At 42.2% G+C, this 21,432-nt stretch overlaps 1 protein-coding gene across 1 annotated transcript in view; it reads right to left on the bottom strand.

The window, feature by feature from the left end:
• dcaf13 (ddb1 and cul4 associated factor 13) overlaps positions 1–21,432 on the bottom strand; it is a 122,203-nt gene that overhangs the window by 96,290 nt on the left and 4,481 nt on the right. Inside the window, exons 2-3 of the mRNA XM_067981474.1 lie at positions 10,677–10,876; positions 352–459 (exon numbers count right to left, since the gene is read on the bottom strand). Of these exons, the coding sequence (XP_067837575.1) occupies positions 352–459; positions 10,677–10,876 (308 nt within the window). The remainder of the gene's footprint in view (positions 1–351; positions 460–10,676; positions 10,877–21,432) is intronic.

The following is a 21,432-nucleotide window of genomic DNA, read 5'->3' as shown; positions in this document are numbered from 1 at the left end:
ACTGAAACTTAACAAATGAATTGGTCAGAAAGACACCTAATACTTGCTTGACACCCATTGAATAAACAGGTCACAATTTTAAAAACCTGTACCCTTTGATAAAGTAAGCAGTCGTAAGTTTATGTTCTAGGCACAGAAGGCATCAAGGGGTATGGGGAGAGAGCAGGAATATGGTATTGAAATAGAGGATCAGCCATGATCATAGTGAATGGCGGAGCAGGCTCGAAGGGACAAATGGCCTAGCAGGCTCGAAGGGACGAATGGCCTACTCCTGCTTCTATTTTCTATGTAAGCATCATCTGAAGTTGTTTCTCTCTATAAATAAACTTTAAGAGGTACCGTTATACTTACTGAAAAGAACGACGTACCACAGAATCTGGAACAGAGCCCTCTGACAAAACCTGTATGTGCTTGTAAAGTACGGATGCATTCACGGTTCATCAAGTTCCAAACTTTTATCTACATAAGAATAACAAGAAAGATTCACATTATGTCAAGAACTCATACACAAACTGTACCTCTTTCTGAAAGTGGTAGAGAGTGAAAATCCAGTTTTAATATAATTTTTACATATTTAAGAATTTTAACCAGTCAGAAATGTCAAGTGATTCCAAAACTGGGAATTTAATCTATACAGAATGCCTGAGATAATTTGGTAGAATGCAAAACCTCCAGCTGGGTTCATCATTACGTAAATTGGTACTAAAGAAACCATGTTTCATTTTAGGAGTGATGGGGCCATTGCAGTAGCATCTGTTATCGTTGCTCATATACAGATAAAAGTTTAAACTGGATTCTCTTGGTCCTGGATGAGAATCCTGTAGCTCCAGCATGCACTCAGCTAGTGGGGGATGCATACAACATTGGAATCTCTAGAATCTGCATTCAGAACAAGGAGGAAATCCAACTATACAACTGCAACAAAAGCCATGCTGACAGACCTGCTACATAAGTTGGCTGAGCAGCTCTTTTCCAACTTTAAGAGATAATGAAGGGGGGAAAATTTGGCACTAGGCAGGGGAGGTCTTGCAGGACTTAAACGTTCACCAAGGAGGTTATAATGAACCTTTATAAAACACTGGTTCGGCCACAACTGGAGTATTGTGTCCAGTTCTGGGCACTGCACTTTAGGAAGAATGTGAAGGCCTTAGAAAGGATACAGAAGAGATTTACTACAATGATTCCAGAGATCAGGGGAAAGCAGCAAGAGCCAAGTTCGTGGCACCATGGGTGGCTCTGCTGCACAGAAGGGGAGGAAGAAGAGTGGCAGGGCTATAGTGATAGGGGATTCAATTGTAAGGGGAACAGACAGACGTTTCTGCGGCCGCAAATGTGAGGCCAGGATGGTATGTTGCCTCCCTGGTGCTAGGGTCAAGGATGTCACGGAGTGGCTGCAGGTTATTCTGGAGGGGGAGGGTGAACAACCAGCAGTCGTGGTCCATATCGGTACCAACAACATAGGTAAAAAAAGGGATGAGGTCCTGCGAGATAAATTAAAAAGCAGGACCTCAAAGGTAGTGATCTCAGGATTACTACCAGTGCCACGTGCTAGTGAGTATAGGAACAGGAGAATAGACCGGATGAATGCGTGGCTGCAGGGATGGTGTAGGAGAGAGGGATTTAGATTCCTGGGACATTGGGACCGGTTCAGGGGAAGGTGGGACCTGTACAAGTGGCAGGGGGATGGGAACCTGAGTGGGGAGTCAGAAGGGAGTAAAGTTGAGCGCAGCAAGAGAGGGGAAGACCCAGGGGAAATTTACAATACAAATAGTTGTTCAAGAACAAGTGAAAGGGAAAAGTGTAGAGCAGCAGAAAGAAAGTGTACTTTAGGCACTACAGATAAAGTGAAAACTAGAAGGCTTAAGGCGATTAACCCAGCATCAAAGCTGAAGGTCAGGCTTGGGTGTGTGGCCCAACTAAGAGTTCTATATACAAATGCACGGAGTGTAAGGAATAAATTAAATGAACTACAGGTACAAATTCAAATTGGAGGGTATGACATGATAGCTATTACTGAGACATGGCTGCAGGATGGTCAGGATTGGGAACTAAATATACCGGGTTATAAGGTCTACAGGAGAGACAGGGAAAATGGAAGAGGGGGAGGAGTACCCTTAGTGATTAGAGATGAAATCACTTCAGTGATAAAGGAGGATATAACGAGGGGTAAGCAGCCAGAGATATTATGAGTTGAATTGAGAAATAGGAAAGGATCTAAGCCTATAGTGGAAGTTGTGTATAGGACCCCTAGCTGCAGCTCTGAAGTGCTAGATTGTATAAACGCAGAGATTAGACAAGCGTGTAACAAAGGCATAGTGGTCTTAATGGGGGACTTTAACCTTCACATAGATTGGGAAAAAGCAGACTAGCAGAAAGGTAGGGAATTTCTTGTGTGTCCGGGATAGTTTTCTACAGCAGTATGTCCTAGAGGCAACAAGGGGGCAAGCCATACTAGATTTAGTAATGAGTAATGAACCAGATTTAGTTAACAGCTTAACTGTGCGCGAACATCTATCCAATAGCGACCATAACATGATCGAGTTCAATGTAGTGTTTGAAAGGGAAAAAAGTGAATCAGCTGCGAAGATTCTAGACTTGGGTAAGGCCGACTTCAATGGGATGAGACAGAGACTGTCCACAGTAAACTGGGCAAATCTGTTAATGGGTAAAACAACTGATGATCAGTGGGAAATGTTTAAAGAAACATTTAACGTGATAGAAGAGCAAGAACTCTACTTGCCAAAAAAAACAGCCATGGACAACTAAAGAGGTAAGGGACAGTATAAGACATAAGGAAAGGGCATACAAAAAGGCAAAAAATGGCACAGATCCTGGCGAATGGGAAAGATACAAAGATCAACAAAGGGTCACAAAACAGATAGTAAGGGCTACAAAAAGAGAGAGTATGAAAAGAAACTTGCAAGGGATATCAAAACCAATAGGAAGAACTTTTATAGTTATATTAGGGAAAAGAGGGTGGTCAGGAGCAGTGCTGGCCCCTTAAAAACTGAAAGTGGGGATATTGTCATTGACAATGGGGAAATGGCGGACATGTTGAACAATTACTTTGCGTCAGTATTTACAGTAGAAAAAGAGGATAGCATGCCGGAAATCCCAAGAAAACCAATATTAAATTGGGGACAGGGACTCAATAAAATTAACATAAGTAAAACAACAGCAATGAAGAAAATAATAGCACTAAAGAGTGACAAATCCCCAGGACCAGATGGTTTCCATCCCAGGGTTTTAAAGGAAATAGGTGAGCACATTGCAGATGCCCTAACTATAATCTTTCAAAGTTCTCTAGATTCAGGATCTGTCCCTCTAGATTGGAAAATTGCACGTCATTCCGCTTTTTAAGAAAGGAGAGGGAAACGGGGGAATTATAGACCAGTTAGCCTAACATCTGTTGTGGGGAAAATGCTGGAGTCTATAATTAAGGATAGGGCGACTGAACACCTCGAGAATTTTCAGTTAATCAGAGAGAGCCAGCATGGATTTGTGAAAGGTAGGTCGTGCCTGACAAACCTGATTGAATTTTTTGAAGAGGTGACTAAAGTAGTGGACAGGGGAATGTCAATGGATGTTATTTATATGGACTTCCAGAAGGCATTTGATAAGGTCCCACATAAGAGACTGTTAGCTAAGATAGAAGCCCATGGAATCGAGGGAAAAGTACGGTCTTGGTTAGGAAGTTGGCTGAGCGAAAGGCGACAGAGAGTAGGGATAATGGATAGGTACTCACATTGGCAGGATGTGACTAGTGGAGTCCCGCATGGATCTGTCTTGGGGCCTCAATTATTCAAAATATTTATTAACAACTTAGATGAAGGCATAGAAAGTCTCATATCTAAGTTTGCCAATGACACAAAGATTGGTGGCATTGTAAGCAGTGTAGATGAAAACATAAAATTACAAAGCGATATTGATAGATTAGGTAAATGGGGAAAACTGTGGCAAATGGAATTCAATGTAGATAAATGTGAGGTCATCCACTTTGGATCGAAAAAGTATAGAACAGGTTACTTTCTAAATGGTAAAAAGTTAAAAACAGTGGATGTCAAAGGGACCTAGGTGTTCAGGTACATAGATCATTGAAGTGTCATGAACAGGTGCAGAAAATAATCAGTAAGGCTAATGGAATGCTGGCCTTTGTATCTAGAGGACTAGAGTACAAGGGGGAAGAAGTTAAGCTGCAGCTATACAAAACCCTGGTTAGACCGCACCTGGAGTACTGTGTGCAGTTCTGGGCACCGCACCTTCGGAAGGACATATTGGCCTTGGAGGGAGTGCAGCGTAGGTTTGCTAGAATGATACCCGGACTTCAACGGTTGAGTTACAAGGGTTGTATTCTGTAGTTTAGAAGGTTAAGAGGTGATCTGATCGAAGTTTATAAGATATTAAGGGGAACAGATAGGGTGGATAGAGAGAAACTTTTTCCGCTGGTTGGGGATTCTCGGAGTAGGGGGCACGGTCTAAAAATTAGAGACAGACCTTTCAGGAGTGAGATTAGAAAACATTTCTACACACAAAGGGTGGTAGAAGTTTAGAACTCTCTTCCGCAAACAGCAATTGATACTAGCTCAATTGCTAAATTTAAATGTGAGATAGATAGCTTTTTGGCAACCAAAGGTATTAAGGGATATGGGCCAAAGGCAGGTATATGGAGTTAGATCACAGATCAGCCATGATCTTATCAAATGGCGAAGCAGGCACGAAGGGCTGAATGGTCTACTCGTGTTCCTATAAGGGCCTTCAGTTATGTGCATCGGCTGGAGGAGCTGGGTTGTTCTCCTTAGAGCAGAGGTGGTTTAGAGGAGAGTTGATAGAGGTATTCAAAATCATGAAGGGTCTGGACAGAGTAGATGGAAAGAAAATGTTCCCACTGGCGGAGAGGTCAAGAACCAGAGGACACAGATTTAAGGTGATTGTCAAAAGAAGCAAAGGCGACATGAGAATTTTTTTTTTAAAAAACAGCAAATGGCTGTGATCTGGAATGCACTGCCTGAGGGGGTGGTAGATGCAGATTCAATTGTGGCTTTCAAAAGAGAATTGGATGAGTAATTGAAAGGAAAAATTTGCAGGGCTACGGGGATAGGGCAAGGGAGTGGGACTAGCTGGATTGCTCTTGCAGAGAGCCGACACGGAGTCGATGGACCGAATGGCCTCCTTCCCTGCTGTAGCCATTCTATGATTCTAATTATATGGAGATGGGGAGAACTATGAAGTACTTCAAATTAAAGTTATTGCCCTTACCAAGTAATTTTTTTCTCTCATCTAATTTTACCCCTTCACTGAATGTAGTGATTCATGGGTGCCACCAGTTCAACTGGCCATTATTCATGTGCAAGCCAAGACATGGACATTTACGGACTAACTGACCAGTGGGGCATCAGAGCAGAATCGAGTTCTTGTCTCATTTATCTATACAAACACTCACTTTCTCAATTTCCAGGGGAAGTCATCAGGTAGTGATCAGAAACTGAAACAGAGCAGATTTTCCCCCTCCTAGCCTGGAACACTTAAGCAAATTGTAATGCCCTACTGCCACCCCAATTAAAGGACAGCTAACTCAGCATATACCAGGAATTGAACCAGGGATCTGGCCTGCTTGACTCTATACTGCATCATAAAGTGTATTTACCCACCAAGCCACCAGAAGAGATCGTAATGTATGCAGTCAAAAAATATTGTAATATTGGAGGGTACTGGATGCCAAATGAAGCCTCGATCAACAGGATAAAAATCTGCTCCTTTCTAACTGTGAGAATCCTACATTTAATCAGTTTGGGTAATCTCAACCCAAAGAATCTGGCACTAAATAACAATCTCACTCAGAGAATTCATAAGGATGGCTGATGTGGAAAATGTAGTAGGGAGAGAGATGCTCTTCTGCAGTTGGAAGTTAAAGCACTTTGTTGGTAAACAACAGAGGTAGCTTAACTCTGGATCCAACCTGTGCTATACCTAACCCGAATGGAAATGTGTTCCATTCCCTGGCACATACATGCATCACCTTGCTGAGCACAAAAATCTGAAACATTGGCAGATCTCCAAAGGCAGTGCCACAATAAGTCAAAGAACACACAATAGAAGCATCAAATCATGTAATGCACAATCTAATATTTTGGTGCCAATGTGCAGCTGTGTGTGACCTGGCCTGTCCCTTTAAGTGCACCCTGTGTAAATCCAGGTAATTTTCGCTGCATGTTATCTAGTTGCTCGTAAAAGTCAATTTGAGGCCAGTAAATTTCTTGTACATTTTAAGTTCCAGGTTAGAAGAACCCAAGTTAAAAGGCATCTGTAACAAAAGGTGACTTCTAGAGTGTGCCAAATGGGCTAAAGATGCAAGACGTTTACTTGTTTAGTAGAGGACCTTCCATTGCATCACTAAGTCAGTTGGAGGATATATTCTATTATGCTATGTAGTGTACAATATATCAGCGCCACTGATTTATGATGATTAAGTAAGTCAATTTGCATTTTAGAGTATGGTAAAAGTGTTTGTGGTATTATCAGGCTCAGATTCCATGATTATGTGCAAATTTACATGGAAACTGTAAATCGGTGTTCTTAATTACTGTAAATGTTAGTTTAACTATGCACGTAATTTTATCTCTTACCTTTTTTAAAGCCCAAGATACAGAGTAAAGTGGCAGACGAAATACTCAAAGTTGAAGGTAGGTTGTTGCAACAATGGGCCATAATTTGCTGTGGCAGGGCAAATGCCATTAGTTAGACTTGTCCTTGCGCGTTTAGGTTTCTTATATTTTTGCATAACAAGTTGCAGAAAGTGCAAGCTGATAACGTCACAGCAAGGGAAACAGGGCATCTGGGACCTGAGTGAACAGGGCAAACAACTGTGTATCTCCTTAAACAGTCAGATTGAAGGATTGTGAAATTAGCAGCACAAGGACTGAGAAGGAAATATAAATTCAAGTGGGCAAATTCAATGTCAAATCAGGTAGAGAAAAAAGAGAGGGAAAGAAAGATCGGATTAAGAGAGAGACAAAAGTAAAAAATAAAAATTTCACATTTTTAAAATCTCCAACAATTAAAATCTGAAGGAATGAGACTCCACATTTGTAAGTTAATTTTCAGTACCAGAGAGGTTGACTGGCAGTAATTAACACTTATCACGTCGGTAAAAGGGTACTTAGACTTAAAATGACTTGACAACTTTCTGTGGCGAGTTTAGTTCGTATCTACTGCGCAAATACAGGAACTTCACGCCGTTCAATGCATTTCAATGATTAGGCAGACAGTGAGATGCTGTTTTTGCGAAGCTAACGGCGGAAGGGTACATCTTGGCAGCAACTTTTGGATTTCCGCGTTTAACCGTGCATCTGCCCTTCACCTAAAGTTGCGGTAGCATTTGCACATAAACACCACCCAGCGCCATTAGCCTCACCGTTGTTTTGACAGCAAATTCTGGCCCTATATGTTGCAGTAGATAGCAGTTGAGGGTGAGTGACTAGTATGGAGGATGAGAAGTGGACACTTTAGGGAAGTGAATAATTGTGACCGAGGTAATAGAAAGGGGGGTAAACACTGGGTATGGAAGGGGTAGTAGGTACTGGTGAGTCAGGAGAGAAGAACATTTTTGCTCAGACACTGCATTTAGATACAAAGCTAGCACACTGATGAAATTAAAATGTTTACATTTTCTAAATCTCAACAAAAAAAGGTGCCTTTGTGTTTACATGGAAAGCTTTCCAATTTCAATTAATTTGTGTTTTGTTTGAAAAATGATAAAGAACTGAGTGATAGCTCTGCATCAAATTACAAACTTCAAGCCCAGAAAGGCAGAGGCCTTCCCATAAGAACATTATTGAAGCCACTCAAACACACAAAAGACAATTTCTTAGACAAGTTTCAGATCAATGTGAAATATATAATTTTTTAAAAACTTTTAATTTAGAAACCTTGCCTTGGACGCTAAAAGGTTCAGTTACTGAAAATAAAATGGCAGCTGAAACTATTTTGAGCAATTTGTGAGGTTCACCTCCTGCTTTCTGATAAATGTGCACGGCACTAGATTACAATTGACAAATTTGAATTAGATTGTAGAAATTTGCATATAAGCCAATCAGATTTATCTTCTCTTTGACAGCCATGAATATGAATGTGACAGAACTGGGGAAGTTGCTGAGATCTGGAACAGTAAAGGTGAGGATATCCGGGGTCTGGCAGCACTAGGGTACACCCAGGACTCCAGCTATAATGGCAAAGGAGAGGAGGGAGATGTTGATATCGGGAGATGACAGCCTACCGGGGGGGGGGGGGGGGGGGGGAATTACAGATTTTTAGCAGCACTGAGGGGTAGAGGCCATGCATGTGTGAATGACCGAACGCCACAACAAACAAAAAACCCCAGAAAAATTAGGGCCACCAGACTGTACAGCACGAGATGGCATACAGGATAAGAAGCCATCAGTATGTGGAAAGGGGTAATAGGGAGAGGGTCCAACATTCACGCTGCAAACCGTTACATGTGGTTACCTGCATAAAGATTATATTTATTCACCTAATTTAAACAATCACAAATAAGAAAAGTATTCTTGCTGTCAGCCAGAGTTAAGCGGGATTTGTCTCCCTCTACAGTAACAGAATTTAACAACATTGTCCAGGACCTATGCAGTCACCTGTATTAGGTATCTTTAAAACAACTTGTATTCCTATAACACTCGTTATGTGCAAAGAGTCGCTTCAGAAAGCTTCACAGGGCGGTGGATAGTGAGTGCCAAGCCACGAATGATATTCTGTCAGTTATTCTGCTTCCCTCCTGTTGTCCTGCCTACGCTTATGCCTATGAAATCCTGTTACTGTCTATGTGCTACCTCTGTACCCCATTCTACCCCAAGCTTGTACTTTAAAAAAGGCTAGAAGTGCAGAAGATCTGAATCAGAGCATATTTTTAACTAATCTAAATTTTTATTGTAGCACTCCTGATGTATTATTAATAAATTCCAACAAAGTAGCCAGATACAAGTTATATCACTAACAGATTATGAATGGGCATCCAACATCTGAAAAGCCACATCTGTTGCTAAAGTGCCCCTTCCTTTGCTTGTATTGCAGCTCTTTGCCTTATCACCTCTAATTCGCTGTAATGCGGCTCTTTATCTTGTACCCACCATCATTGGCTGAACTGTTGGCTACTTTACTACACGTGGAATTACATCGAGCCAGAAAAGTTTTGTGATGTGACAAGCACAGACAAACAAGAAGCAGCAACCTTCACCACACAGACTGCAGCGGTTCAAGAAGGCGGCTCATCACCACCTTCTCAAGGGCAATTAGGGATGGGCAATAAATGCCGGCCTCGCCAGCGACGCCCACATCCCATGAACGAATAAAAAAAAACAGGACTGCTGTTGAGATGGAGCCAAATTCAGAGAGGAGTCCCACTGAGCAGGGTGTACAGTAAGGGTACAGAGAGCAAACTTGTCTGTTTTAAGTATTTTTTGGTAGAACTGTATGACAGAGTTGTAATTTGAATCTTTTAGGTCAACTAGAAAATAAGAGGAAATTACACAAACTATTACTTTTTAGGGAGCAGAGGGTTTAAAAGCAAAATTAAAGTGCAGAAAACAAGGGGAAGATAGGAAAAAGGTGCTCAGTGCCTAGGTGTGCCATGTGAATGCTTAATACGTGACTCTGAGCTGATGCCTCTCCTTTATGGACTTTGAAAATGATATATTTGCAGCCAATAGCAGAGTCCCATTTTGGTATTGCCCTCCCAGGATATGACCTATTGAACTGTAACATAAAAAGCCCCAGAAAACTTGCGGCTTTTTGTCAGATAGGACTTTCTTTTTTTGGCTTGAGCTCTGAAAATTTAGCCATTCTGCAACAGATACATTTATTATTCTGATAAGAAACATCTTAATAAGCACGCTGTGTAAATATCTTTCAGCAACATCACCTTCAGAGCTTCCATCACGGTCCTACTAAAATATTAAACTGCAAATTCAAATTATTCTTTCGTTACCGAGGAGGTTATTCATATAACTTCAGAAGTGTATTCCACATTCACTAGTATCATTTCACTGATGTGTGCCTGCTATTACTTAGAGAAGCATAGTCAGAAAAGATGAGAGAATTGTAGACTTTGCTAAATATTTTCAAATATAGCTAAATCTTCCAGTCTTTAGCCACATTTAATAATCTATTAATAAAACTTGTATTTTAGCAAACTAGTGTACCTTTTAAGAGGTTAAGCAAAATGCTTTAAAAACATAAAACATAAGCACTTTCTTGCTCATTGTTGGAACATATGCTATTTTGGTTGGTGTAAAAGTCACTCTTGCAATTTCCACACACGGTGACAGTACACCAATCATATCCGTGCATGTGTGTGTCTCTAGTTTGTAAGTCAGAAAAACCATCACAAAACCATGGCTTATGCTGCTGCCAGCCAAAATTGTGTTTTGATAAATATATTCACTTGTGAGACTGTCCATAATTCACCTCTGAGCATCCAGTCAATCTTACTTGAGATATTTATCTCATCGCATTACTAGCTATGACATATCCATTTATTCATACCTACAGTCAATTCAGACTCTACTCTGGCACCAACCTAAGCTGGACACTATTTATTTTACAAGAAACTAAAGTATGAACCCTTATTACAACAAATTACACAACACAAAAATATATGCATCACTCACCTCGCCATTGCAAGCCCCAGAGATTACTGTGGATAAACTCTTAAAGTGTTTGGCCATACAGTGCACACCATCCCTGTGACCATCAAGTGATGCTACAAATGGTTTAGCAAAAACTCGTTCCAGTTTAGTTGCATTCAATGCTCTAGTGTATTCCCGAGGTACTTCAAATGGATGCAGTGCAGGATCATAATTCCGTGGAACTGAAAATATAGAAATTGGAGATTTAACAAATGAGGACAAAGCCAATTATCTTGCAATTAAGTTCTCTAATGATTAATAAAGCAAACATATCTTGGCAGTAGTGGCATGGGCCCAGGCCTGCACACCAGTAATAAATAATACACTCTTCCCCCTTCATGCCACCTTCTCTCCCGTTTTCCCTCCCAGACAAGATGGCTTGAAACTGGCCCAGAGCCTCCTTGTGAACGCTAGTACTGCAGTATAGAAAAACAGAATATTTTTTAAATGGTGAGAAACTATTAAATGTTGGTGTTCAGAGGGATTTGGGTACCTTTGTACACGGAACACAGAAAGTTAACATGCAGGCACAGCATGCAATTAGGAAGGCTAAGGCACGTGTGCTGGCCTTTATTGCAAGGGGGTTGGAGTACAAGAGTAAGGAAGTCTTGCTGCAATTATACATGGCTTTGGTGAGACCACACCTGGCGTACTGTGTACAGTTTTGGTCTCCTTACCTAAAGAAGGATATACTTGCCTTAGAAGGGGTGCAACGAAGGTTCATTAGATTGATTCCTGGGATGAGAGGGTTGTTCTATGAAGGAAATTGAGTAGAATAGGCCTATATTCCCTGGAGTTTAGAAGAATGAGAGGCGATCGCATTGAAACATAAAAGATTCTGATAGGGCTTGACAGGGTAGATGCTGACAGGCTGTTTCCCCTGGCTGGAGTGTCTAGAACTAAGGGGCATAGTCTCAGGATAAAGGGGTCAGTCGTTTAGGACTGAGATGGGGTGAAATTTCTTCACTCGGTTGTGAATCTTATGAATTCTCTATCCCAGAGGGCTGTCGTTGCTCAGTCGTTGAGTATATTCAAGACAGAGATCGATAAATTTTTGGACTCTGAGGGAATCAAGGGATATGGGGATCGGGCGGGAAAGTGGAGCTGAGGTTGAAGATCACCCATGATCTTATTGAATGGTGGAGCTGGCTCGAGGGGCTGTATGGCCTACTCCTGCTCCTACTCCTATTTCTTATGTTCTTAGTACCAGGTTTCTATGACTATGTTGCTGTATTTTTGATCATAAATTAGCTAATTATTTCTTTTTGAGTATGAATCTATTGATTCAATCAGCTGAAGAACCAGGGTAGATAGCTGTCTGCAGAATAATTTATTTATTCATAGAAGAAAAAGGATGCAAGACTTTGGTGGGAGTTATTCATAGGCCTCCAGATAGCAGTGATAAAAGAGTGGGATATATAAACGCGGAGATCAGAGAAGCTTTTTGCAAAAACAGAGTGGTTATATTGGGAGACTTTTATTTACATCTAGACTGGGGGAAACAGAACAGCTTGAGTTCCAAAGGCAGTGAACTTCTTGCGTGCATTTGGGGCAGTTTTCTGGATCAATATGTTCTTGAACTAACAAGAGAGCAGGCCATCTTAGATTTAGTAATGAGCCTCCATTAATCAATAAATCGAACGATAAGGGAACACCCAGCTAAATGACCATAATATGCTAGAATTCAATATTAGGTTTGAGAGGGAGATGGGTGAGTCACAAACCAAGGTTTTAAATTTAGGTAAGGCTGACTTTGGAGGGAGGAGGCAGGAATTGACCACAACAGATTGGACAGAACTATTAAAGGAGAAAACTATGGATGAACAGTGGGAGGTATTCAAAAAAGTATTTGGTAGAATACAAGACCTGTAAATACCCCTAAAGGGCAAGTTCAAGTGCTCTACATGTGTAATTAAACAACCTTGGTCAATAAGAAAAGTGAAAGACAGTATAAAACTAAAAAAAATGGCTTATACGAAGGCAAAGAACAGTAGAGATCCCAGAGACTGGGAGAGATATAAAGAACAGCAAAGGGATGCAAAGTGGTAAGAGCTGCAAAAAGGGAATACGAGAAAAAGCTTGCAAGAGATATCAAGGACAACACTAAAGGTTTTTACAAATATATTAAGAGAAAGAGGGGAGCTAAGGATTATGCGGTCCCCTTAATGACAGACGCAGGAGATGTTGTAATTGGAAATAAGGAAATGGCGGACTTACTAAATAGCTACTTTGTATCGGTCTTCACTGCAGAGGATGAGGATAAAGTATCAGAGATACTTGGAAAACCAAAAATAAATCGGGGAGGAACTAACTAGATTCAATATAAGTAACAAAACGGTGATGGAAAAACTAATGTGATTAAAGATAGACAACTCTCCAGCTCCCAATCGTTTCCACCCCAGGTATTAAAAGAACTAGGTGAGGAAATTGTTGATGCGTTAGTCATGATCTTCCAAAACTCTCAATTCAGGAATTTGTCCCCTTGGACCAGAAAACTGTCAATGTCACTCCATTATTTAAGAAAGGTAGGAGAGATAAACTAGGAAATTATAGGCCTACTAGGCTAACGTCAGTTGTGGGGAAGTTACTAGAATCCGTTATTAGGGACAGAGTGTCTGAGCATTTGGACAAATATAAGATGATCAGAGAGCCGGCATGGATTTGTAAAAGGCAAGTCATGTCATAACGAATCTAGTTGAATTTTTTGAGGAGGTAACTAACATGGTAGATAAGGGATTGTCTATGGATGTTATTTATATGGACTTCCATAAGGCATTCGACAGCGTCACACATAAGAGACTTAACAAAAATGAGAGCGCATGGACTTGGTGGCAACCTATTGACTTGTATCGGGAATTGGTTAGGAGGTAGGAGACAGTAGAAATAATGGGTATGTACTCAAATTGGCAGCATGTGACTAGCCGTGTCCCCCAGGGAACTGTGTTGGGGCCTCAGCTTTTCACTATATTTATAAATGACTTGAATAAAGGAATAGAGAGTTGTTTTTCTAAGTTTGCTGGCACAGTAGATAGTGTAGATGGGAGCAGAAAGTTGCAACGGGACATTGGTAGATTAAGTGAGTGGGAAAGTGTGAGGTCATCCACTTTGGATCTAAGAAAGATAGATCAGAGGATTTTATAAATGGCGAGAAGCTAGGAACTGTGGATGAGCAGAGAGATTTAGGGGTCCATGTACAGAAATCACTAAAAGCTAGTGAACAGGTACTAAAAATAATTTAAAAGGCCAATGGAATTTTGGTCTTTATTTCAAGGGGGTTGGAATAGAAAGGGATGAAAGTTTATGTTACAGCTGTACAGAGCTCTGGTTAGACCCCATCTGGAGTACTGCATTCAGATTTGGACACCGCACCTCAGGAAGGGTATACTGGCCTTGAAGGGGGTGCAGCTCGGATTCACCTGAATGATACTGGGGCTAAAAGGGTTAAATTATGAGGACAGGTTGCATAGACTAGGCTTGTATCCCCTTGAATATAGAAGATTAAGGGGTGATCTAAATGAGATGTTTAAGATATTAAAGGATTTGATAGGGTAGATGGAGAGAAAATATTTCCTCTCGAGTCCACAAGTGGGCATAACCATAAAATTAGAGCTAGGCAATTCAGGGGTGATGTCAGAACATAAGAAGTAGAAGCAGGAGTAGGCCATACGGTCCCTCGAGCCTGCTCCGCCATTCAGTAAGATCATAGCTGATCTTCTACCTCAACTCCACTTTCCTGCCCGATCCCCACATCCCTTGATTCCCTTAGTGTCCAAAAATCTATTAGTCTGAGTCTTGGATATAGCCAATGGCTGAGCATCTACAGCCCTCTGGGGTAGAGAATTCCAAAGATTTACAACCCTCTAAGTGAAGAAATTTTTCCTCATCTTGGTCCTAAATGGCCAACCCCTTATCTTGAGACTATGCCCCCTAGTTCTAGACTCTCCAGCCAGGGGAAACAGCCTCTCAGCATCTATTCTGTCAAGCCCTCTAAGAATTTTATACGTTTCAATATGATCACCTCTCATTCTTCTAAACTCCAGAGAATATAGGCCCATTCTACTCAATCTCTCCTCATAGGACAACCCTCTCATCCCAGGAATCAATCTAATGAACCTTCGTTGCACGCCCACTAAGGCAAGTATGTCCTTCCTTAAGTAAGGAGACCAAACCTGCACACAGTACTCCAGGCATGGTCTCACCAGAGCCCTATATAATTGCAGCAAGACCTCCTTACTCTTATATTCCAACCCCCTTACAATAAAGGCTAATATACTATTTGCATTCCAAATTGCTTGCTGTACCTGCATGTTAACTTCCTGTGATTCGTGTACAAGGACACCCAAATCCCTCTGACTACCAACATTTCTTAGTCTCTCACCTTTTAAAAAATATTCTCCTTTTCTATTCTTCCTACCAAAGTGGATAATTTCACATTTCCCCAGATTATACTCCATCTGCCACCTTTGCGCCCACTCACTTAACCTTGTCTATAGCCCTTTGCGTCCTCCTCATAGCTTACTTTCCCACCGAGCTTTGTATCGTCAGCAAACTTGGATATTATACTCGGTCCCCTCATCTAAGTCATTGATATATTTTATAAACAGCTGAGGCCCAAGAACCGATCCTTCTGGCACCCCACTAGTTACACCCTGCCAACCTAAAAATGACCCATTTATTCCTACTTTCTGTTAGCCAATCCTCATTCCATGCCAATATATTACCCCCAATCCAGTGAGCTCCAATCTTGTGCAACACCTTATCGAATACCTTTTGAAAATCCAAATATACTACATCCACTGGTTCCCCCTTATCTGCCCTGCTAGTTACACCCTCAAAAGAACTCTAATAGACGTGATATATATGGACTTCCAAAACACGTTTGATAAATTGTCATATAATAGGCTTGTCAGCAAAGTTGAAGCCCATGGAATAAAAGGGGCAGTGGCAGCATGGATACGAAATTGGCTAAGTGACAAGAAACAGACAGTAGTGGTGAACGGCTTTTTTTCAGACTGGAGGAAGGTATACAATGGTGTTCCCCAGGGGTTGGTACTAGGGCCACTGCTTTTCTTGATATATATTATTGACTTGGACTTGGGTGCACAGGGCACAACTTCAAAATTTGGAGATGACATAAAACTTGGAAGTGTAGTGAACAGTGGGGAGGATACTGATAGACTTCAAGAGGGCACAGACAGGCTGGTGCAACGGACAGACAAGTGGCAGATGATATTTAACGTAGAGAAGTGCAAAGTGATACATTTTGGTAGGAAGGAGGAGGAGGGGCAATATAAACTTAAGGGTACAATTCTAAAGGGGGTGCAGGAACAGAGACACCTGGGGGTTTACGTGCATAAATCATTGAAGGTGGCAGGGCAGGTTGAGAAAGCGGTTAAAAAGGCGTATGGGATCCTGGGCTTTATAAATATAAATAGAGGCATAGAGTACAAATCACGGTGTGCGGATACACAGTGTGAACTGAGAGTTTGGTACGTGTGGGAGTTCGGTGAAGTGGGGGAAGGAGGTGCTGCGTTGCCTTGCTTTTCCTAACTTTTTCCCCAGAGCGGCAGTGAGCCTGAGAGTAGAAGACTGAGATTGGGGAATAAAAAGCAGCAGCAGACCTGCAACAAGAGACAACTACTGTGCAATGTCGCAGGTGAGGCAGGAGAGTCCGAGAGGTGAGCACAGTATAAAAGGAGAGACCTAGAGCGGGAGGAGAGTCTAAGGCAAGTCATGGCAGCAGAGCTCGCACCCGTGATATGCTCCTCCTGCACTATGTGGGAAGTCATGGACACTACCAGTGTCCCTGGCGACCATGTGTGCAGGAAGTGTGTCCAGCTGCAGCTACTGGCTAACCGTCTTTCGGAGCTGGAGCTGGAGCTGCGGGTGGATTCACTGTGGAGCATCCGCGATGCTGAGACTATCGTGGATAGCACGTTCAGTGAGGTGGTCACGCCGCAGGTAAAGATTACGCAGGCAGAAAGGAAATGGGTAACCGCCAGGAAGAGTAAAAGGACTAGGCAGGTAGAGCAGGAGTCCCCAGGGGCCATCTCCCTCTCAAACAGATATTCTGCTTTAGATACTGTTGGGGGAGATGGCTTATCAGGGGAATGCAGCAAGAGCCAGGTTCGGGGCACCACGGGTGGTTCTGCTGCACAGGAGGGGAGGAAGAAGTATGGCAGGGCTATGGTGATAGGGGATTCAATTGTAAGGGGAACAGATAGGCGTTTCTGCAGCCGCAAACGCGACTCCAGGATGGTATGTTGCCTCCCTGGTGCTCGGGTCAAGGATGTCACGGAGCGGCTGCAGGGCATTCTGGAGGGGGAGGGTGAACAGCCAGTAGTCGTGGTCCATATTGGTACCAACGACATAGGTAAAAAAAGGGATGAAGTCCTGCAAGGCGAATTTAAGGAGTTAGGAGATAAATTAAAAAGCAGGACTTCAAAGGTAGTGATCTCAGGATTACTACCGGTGCCACATGCTAGTGAGTATAGGAACAGGAGAATAGACAGGATGAATGCGTGGCTGCAGGGATGGTGTAGGTGGGAGGGATTTAGATTCCTGGGACATTGGGACCGGTTCTGGGGAAGGTGGGACCTGTACAAGCGTGACGGGTTACACTCGAGCAGGACCGGGACCAATGTCCTCGCGGGGGTGTTTGCTAGTGCTGTTGGGGAAGGTTTAAACTAGAGCGGCAGGGGGATGGGAACCTGAGCGGGGAGTCAGAAGGGAATAAAATTGAGAGCAGCAAGAGAGGGGAAGACCCAGGGGAAATCTACAATACAAATAGTACAAACAGTTGTTCAAGCACAAGTGACAGGGAAAAGCGTAGAGCAGCGGAAAGAAAGTGTACTTTAGGCACGACAGATAAAATAAAAACTAGAAGGCGTAAGACGATTAACCCAGCATCAAAGCTGTGGCAGGGGGTTGGGAACCTGAGCAGGGAAACAGAGGAAAGCGTGTCAGGAAGGGACAGAAGGTATGGAGTAAAAGGTAAAGTGTTAAAAAAGGAAAAAGCAGGAACTAAGTGTCACAAAACATATTTGAAAGTTCTTTATCTGAATGCACGTAGCATTCGTAACAAAATGGACGAGTTAACGGCACAAATAACTACGTATGGGTATGATCTTGTGGCCATTACAGAAACATGGCTGCAGGGTGACAACGACTGGGAATTAATATGCCAGGGTATTTAACAATCAGGAAGGACAGACAGGAAGGAAGGGGAGGTGGGGTGGCTATGTTAATAAAGGAAGGAATCACTGTAATACAGAGAAATGATATTGGGACGAAGGATCAGGATAATGAAACAGTTTGGGTCGAGATCAGGAATAATAAGGGGAAAAAACACTAGTGGGCGTAGTATATAAGCCTCCTAATAGTTGCAACTCTGCTGGAAGAAGTATTAATCAGGAAATAGTCAGGGCATGTAATAAGGGAACAGCTATAATGATAGTTAAAATCCCCCATAATATTAACTGGACAAATCAAATTGGGCAGGGCAGCCTTAAGGAAGAGTTTATTGAGTGTATTAGGGATGGATTTCTTGAGCAGTATGTAACTGATCCTACAAGGGGGCAAGCAACCTTGGACCTGGTCCTGTGTAATGAGCCAGGATTAATTAATAATGTCCTAGTTAAGGATCCCCTTGGAATGAGTGACCATAACATGGTTACAGTCCATATCCAATTAGAGGGGGAGAAGGTTGGTTCTTAAACAAGCGTACTGAGCTTGAATAAAGGAGACTATGATGGTACGAGAGCGGAATTGATTAAAGTGGACTGGGAAAATAGATTAAAGGGCAAGACGGTACATGAGCAGTGGTGTTCATTCAAGGAGTTATTTTACAACTTTCAAAAAATATATATTCCACTAAGGAAAAAAGGGTGTAAAAGAAATGACAGCCATCTGTGGCGAAGTAAAGAAATTAAGGACAGTATCCGACTAAAAACAAGGACATATAAGGTAGCCAAACTTAGTGGGAGGATAGAAGTTTGGGAAGTCTTCAAAAGACAGCAAAAAGTAACTAAAGGATTGATTAAGAAAGGGAAGATAGATTATGAAAATAAATTAGCAAAAAATATAAAAACAGATAGCAAGAGTTTCTACAGTTATATAAAAAGAAAAAGGGTGGCTAAGGCAAACGTAGGTCCCTTAGAGGATGAGACCAGGAAATTAATGGTGGGAAACATGGAGATGGCAAAAATGCTGAACAAATATTTTGTTTCAGTCTTTACGGTAGAGGATACGAAGAATATCCCAACACTGGACAAACAGGGGGCTCTAGCAGGGGGGGGGGGGGGCGGGGGAGGAGCTAAATACGATTAAAATCACTAAGGAATTGGTACTCAGTAAAATAATGGGACTCAAGGCAGATAAATCCCCTGGACCTGATAAATACATCCGAGGGTCTTGAGGGAAGTGGCAGTAGGGATTGTCGATGCTTTGGTAATAATTTTCCAAAATTCTCTGGACTCGGCAAAGGTCCCGGCAGATTGGAAAACTGCTAATGTAACACCCTTATTTAAAAAGGGTAGTAGTCAGAAGGCTGGAAATTATAGACCAGTTAGCTTAACATCTGTGGTGGGTAAAATTTTGGAATCTATTATTAAGGAGACAGTAGCAGAACATTTGGATAAACATAATTTAATAGGACAAAGTCAGCATGGCTTCACGAAGGGGAAGTCATGTCTGACAAATTTGCTTGAGTTCTTTGAGGACATAACGTACAGGGTGGATAAAGGGGAACCAGTGGACGTAGTGTATTTGGACTTCCAGAAGGCATTCGACAAGGTGCCACATAAAAGATTATTGCTCAAGATAAAGAATCACTGGATTGGGGATGATATTCTGGCATGGGTGGAGGATTGGTTATCTAACAGGAAGCAGAGAGTTGGGATAAATGGTTCATTCTCGGACTGGCAACCAGTAGCCAGTGGTGTTCCGCAGGGGTCGGTGCTGGGTCCCCAACTCTTTACAATCTATATTAACGATTTGGAGGAGGGGACCGAGTGTAACGTATCAAAGTTTGCAGATGATACAAAGATGGGAGGGAAAGTGGAGAGTGAGGAGGACATAAAAAACCTACAAGGGGATATAGTCAGGCTGGGTGAGTGGGCGGAGATTTGGCAGATGCAATACAATATTGGAAAATGTGAGGTTATGCACTTTGGCAGGAAAAATCAGAGAGCAAGTTATTATCTTAAAAGCAAGAAACTGGAAAGTACTGCAGTACAAAGGGATCTGGGGGTCCTAGTGCAAGAAGATCAAAAAGTTAGTATGCAGGTGCAGCAGGTGATCAAGAAGGCCAACGGAATGTTGGCGTTTATTGCTAGGGGGATAGAATATAAAAACAGGGAGGTATTGCTGCAGTTATATAAGGTATTGGTGAGACCGCACCTGGAATACTGCATACAGTTTTGGTCTCCATACTTAAGAAAAGACATACTTGCTCTCGAGGCAGTACAAAGAAGGTTCACCCGGTTAATCCCGGGGATGAGGTGGTGGACATATGAGGAGAGGTTGAGTAGATTGGGACTCTACTCATTGGAGTTCAGAAGAATGAGAGGCGATCTTATTGAAACATATAAGATTGTGAAGGGGCTTGATCGGGTGGATGCAGTAAGGATGTTCCCAAGGATGGGTGAAACTAGAACTAGGAGGCATAATCTTAGAATAAGGGGCTGCTCTTTCAAAACTGAGATGAGGAGAAACTTCTTCACTCAGAGGGTAGTAGGTCTGTGGAATTTGCTGCCCCAGGAAGCTGTGGAAGCTACATCATTAAATAAATTTAAAACAGAAATAGACGGTTTCCTAGAAGTAAAGGGAATTAGGGGTTACGGGAGTGGGCAGGAAATTGGACATGAATTTAGATTTGAGATTAGGATCAGATCAGCCATGATCTTATTGAATGGCGGAGCAGGCTCGAGGGGCCGATTGGCCTACTCCTGCTCCTATTTCTTATGTTCTTATGTAAAAGCAAAGACGTTATGGTGAACCTTTATAAAACACTGGTTCAACCACAACTGGAGTATTGTGTCTAATTCTGGGTATCGTACTTTAGGAAAGATGTGAAGGCCTTAGAGAGGGTGCAGAAAAGATTGAGGAGAATGGTTTCAGGGATGAAGGACTTCAATTACGTGGATAGACTGGAGAAGCTGGGGTTGTTCTCCTTACAGCAAAGAAAGTTGAGAGGAGATTTCATAGAGGTGCTCAAAATTATGAGGGGTCTAGACAGAGTCGATAGAGAGAAATTGTTCCCATTGGCAGAGGGTCAAGAACCAGAGGAAGAACTGTTTTGCACAGTGAGTGGTTATGATCTGGAATGCGCTGCCTGAGGGGGTGGTGGAGGCAGATTGAATCGTGGCTTTCAAATGAGAATTGGATAAGCACTTGAAGGGAACAAAACTGCAGGGCTACGGGGATGGGGCGGGGGTGTGGGATTAGCTGGATTGCTCTCAGAGAAACGGCACGGGCTCGACGGGCCGATTGGCATCCTTCTGTGCTGTAACCATTCTATAATTCTAGATTTGTCAAACATGATTTCCCTTTCATAAAACCGTGTTGACTCTGCCTAATCGTATTATGATTTTCTAAGTGCCCTGTTACTACATCCTTAATAATAGATTCTAGCCTTTTCTCTACTACTGATGTCAGGCTAACTGGCCTGTTTTCTCTCCCTCCATTCTTGAACAGCGGGGTTATATTTGCTACCTTCCAATCCACAGGGACCATTCTA

This window comes from Heptranchias perlo, chromosome 3, assembly GCF_035084215.1.
Source record: "Heptranchias perlo isolate sHepPer1 chromosome 3, sHepPer1.hap1, whole genome shotgun sequence".
Taxonomy (NCBI): domain Eukaryota; kingdom Metazoa; phylum Chordata; class Chondrichthyes; order Hexanchiformes; family Hexanchidae; genus Heptranchias; species Heptranchias perlo.
This window is presented reverse-complemented; position numbering and strand designations above follow the sequence as displayed.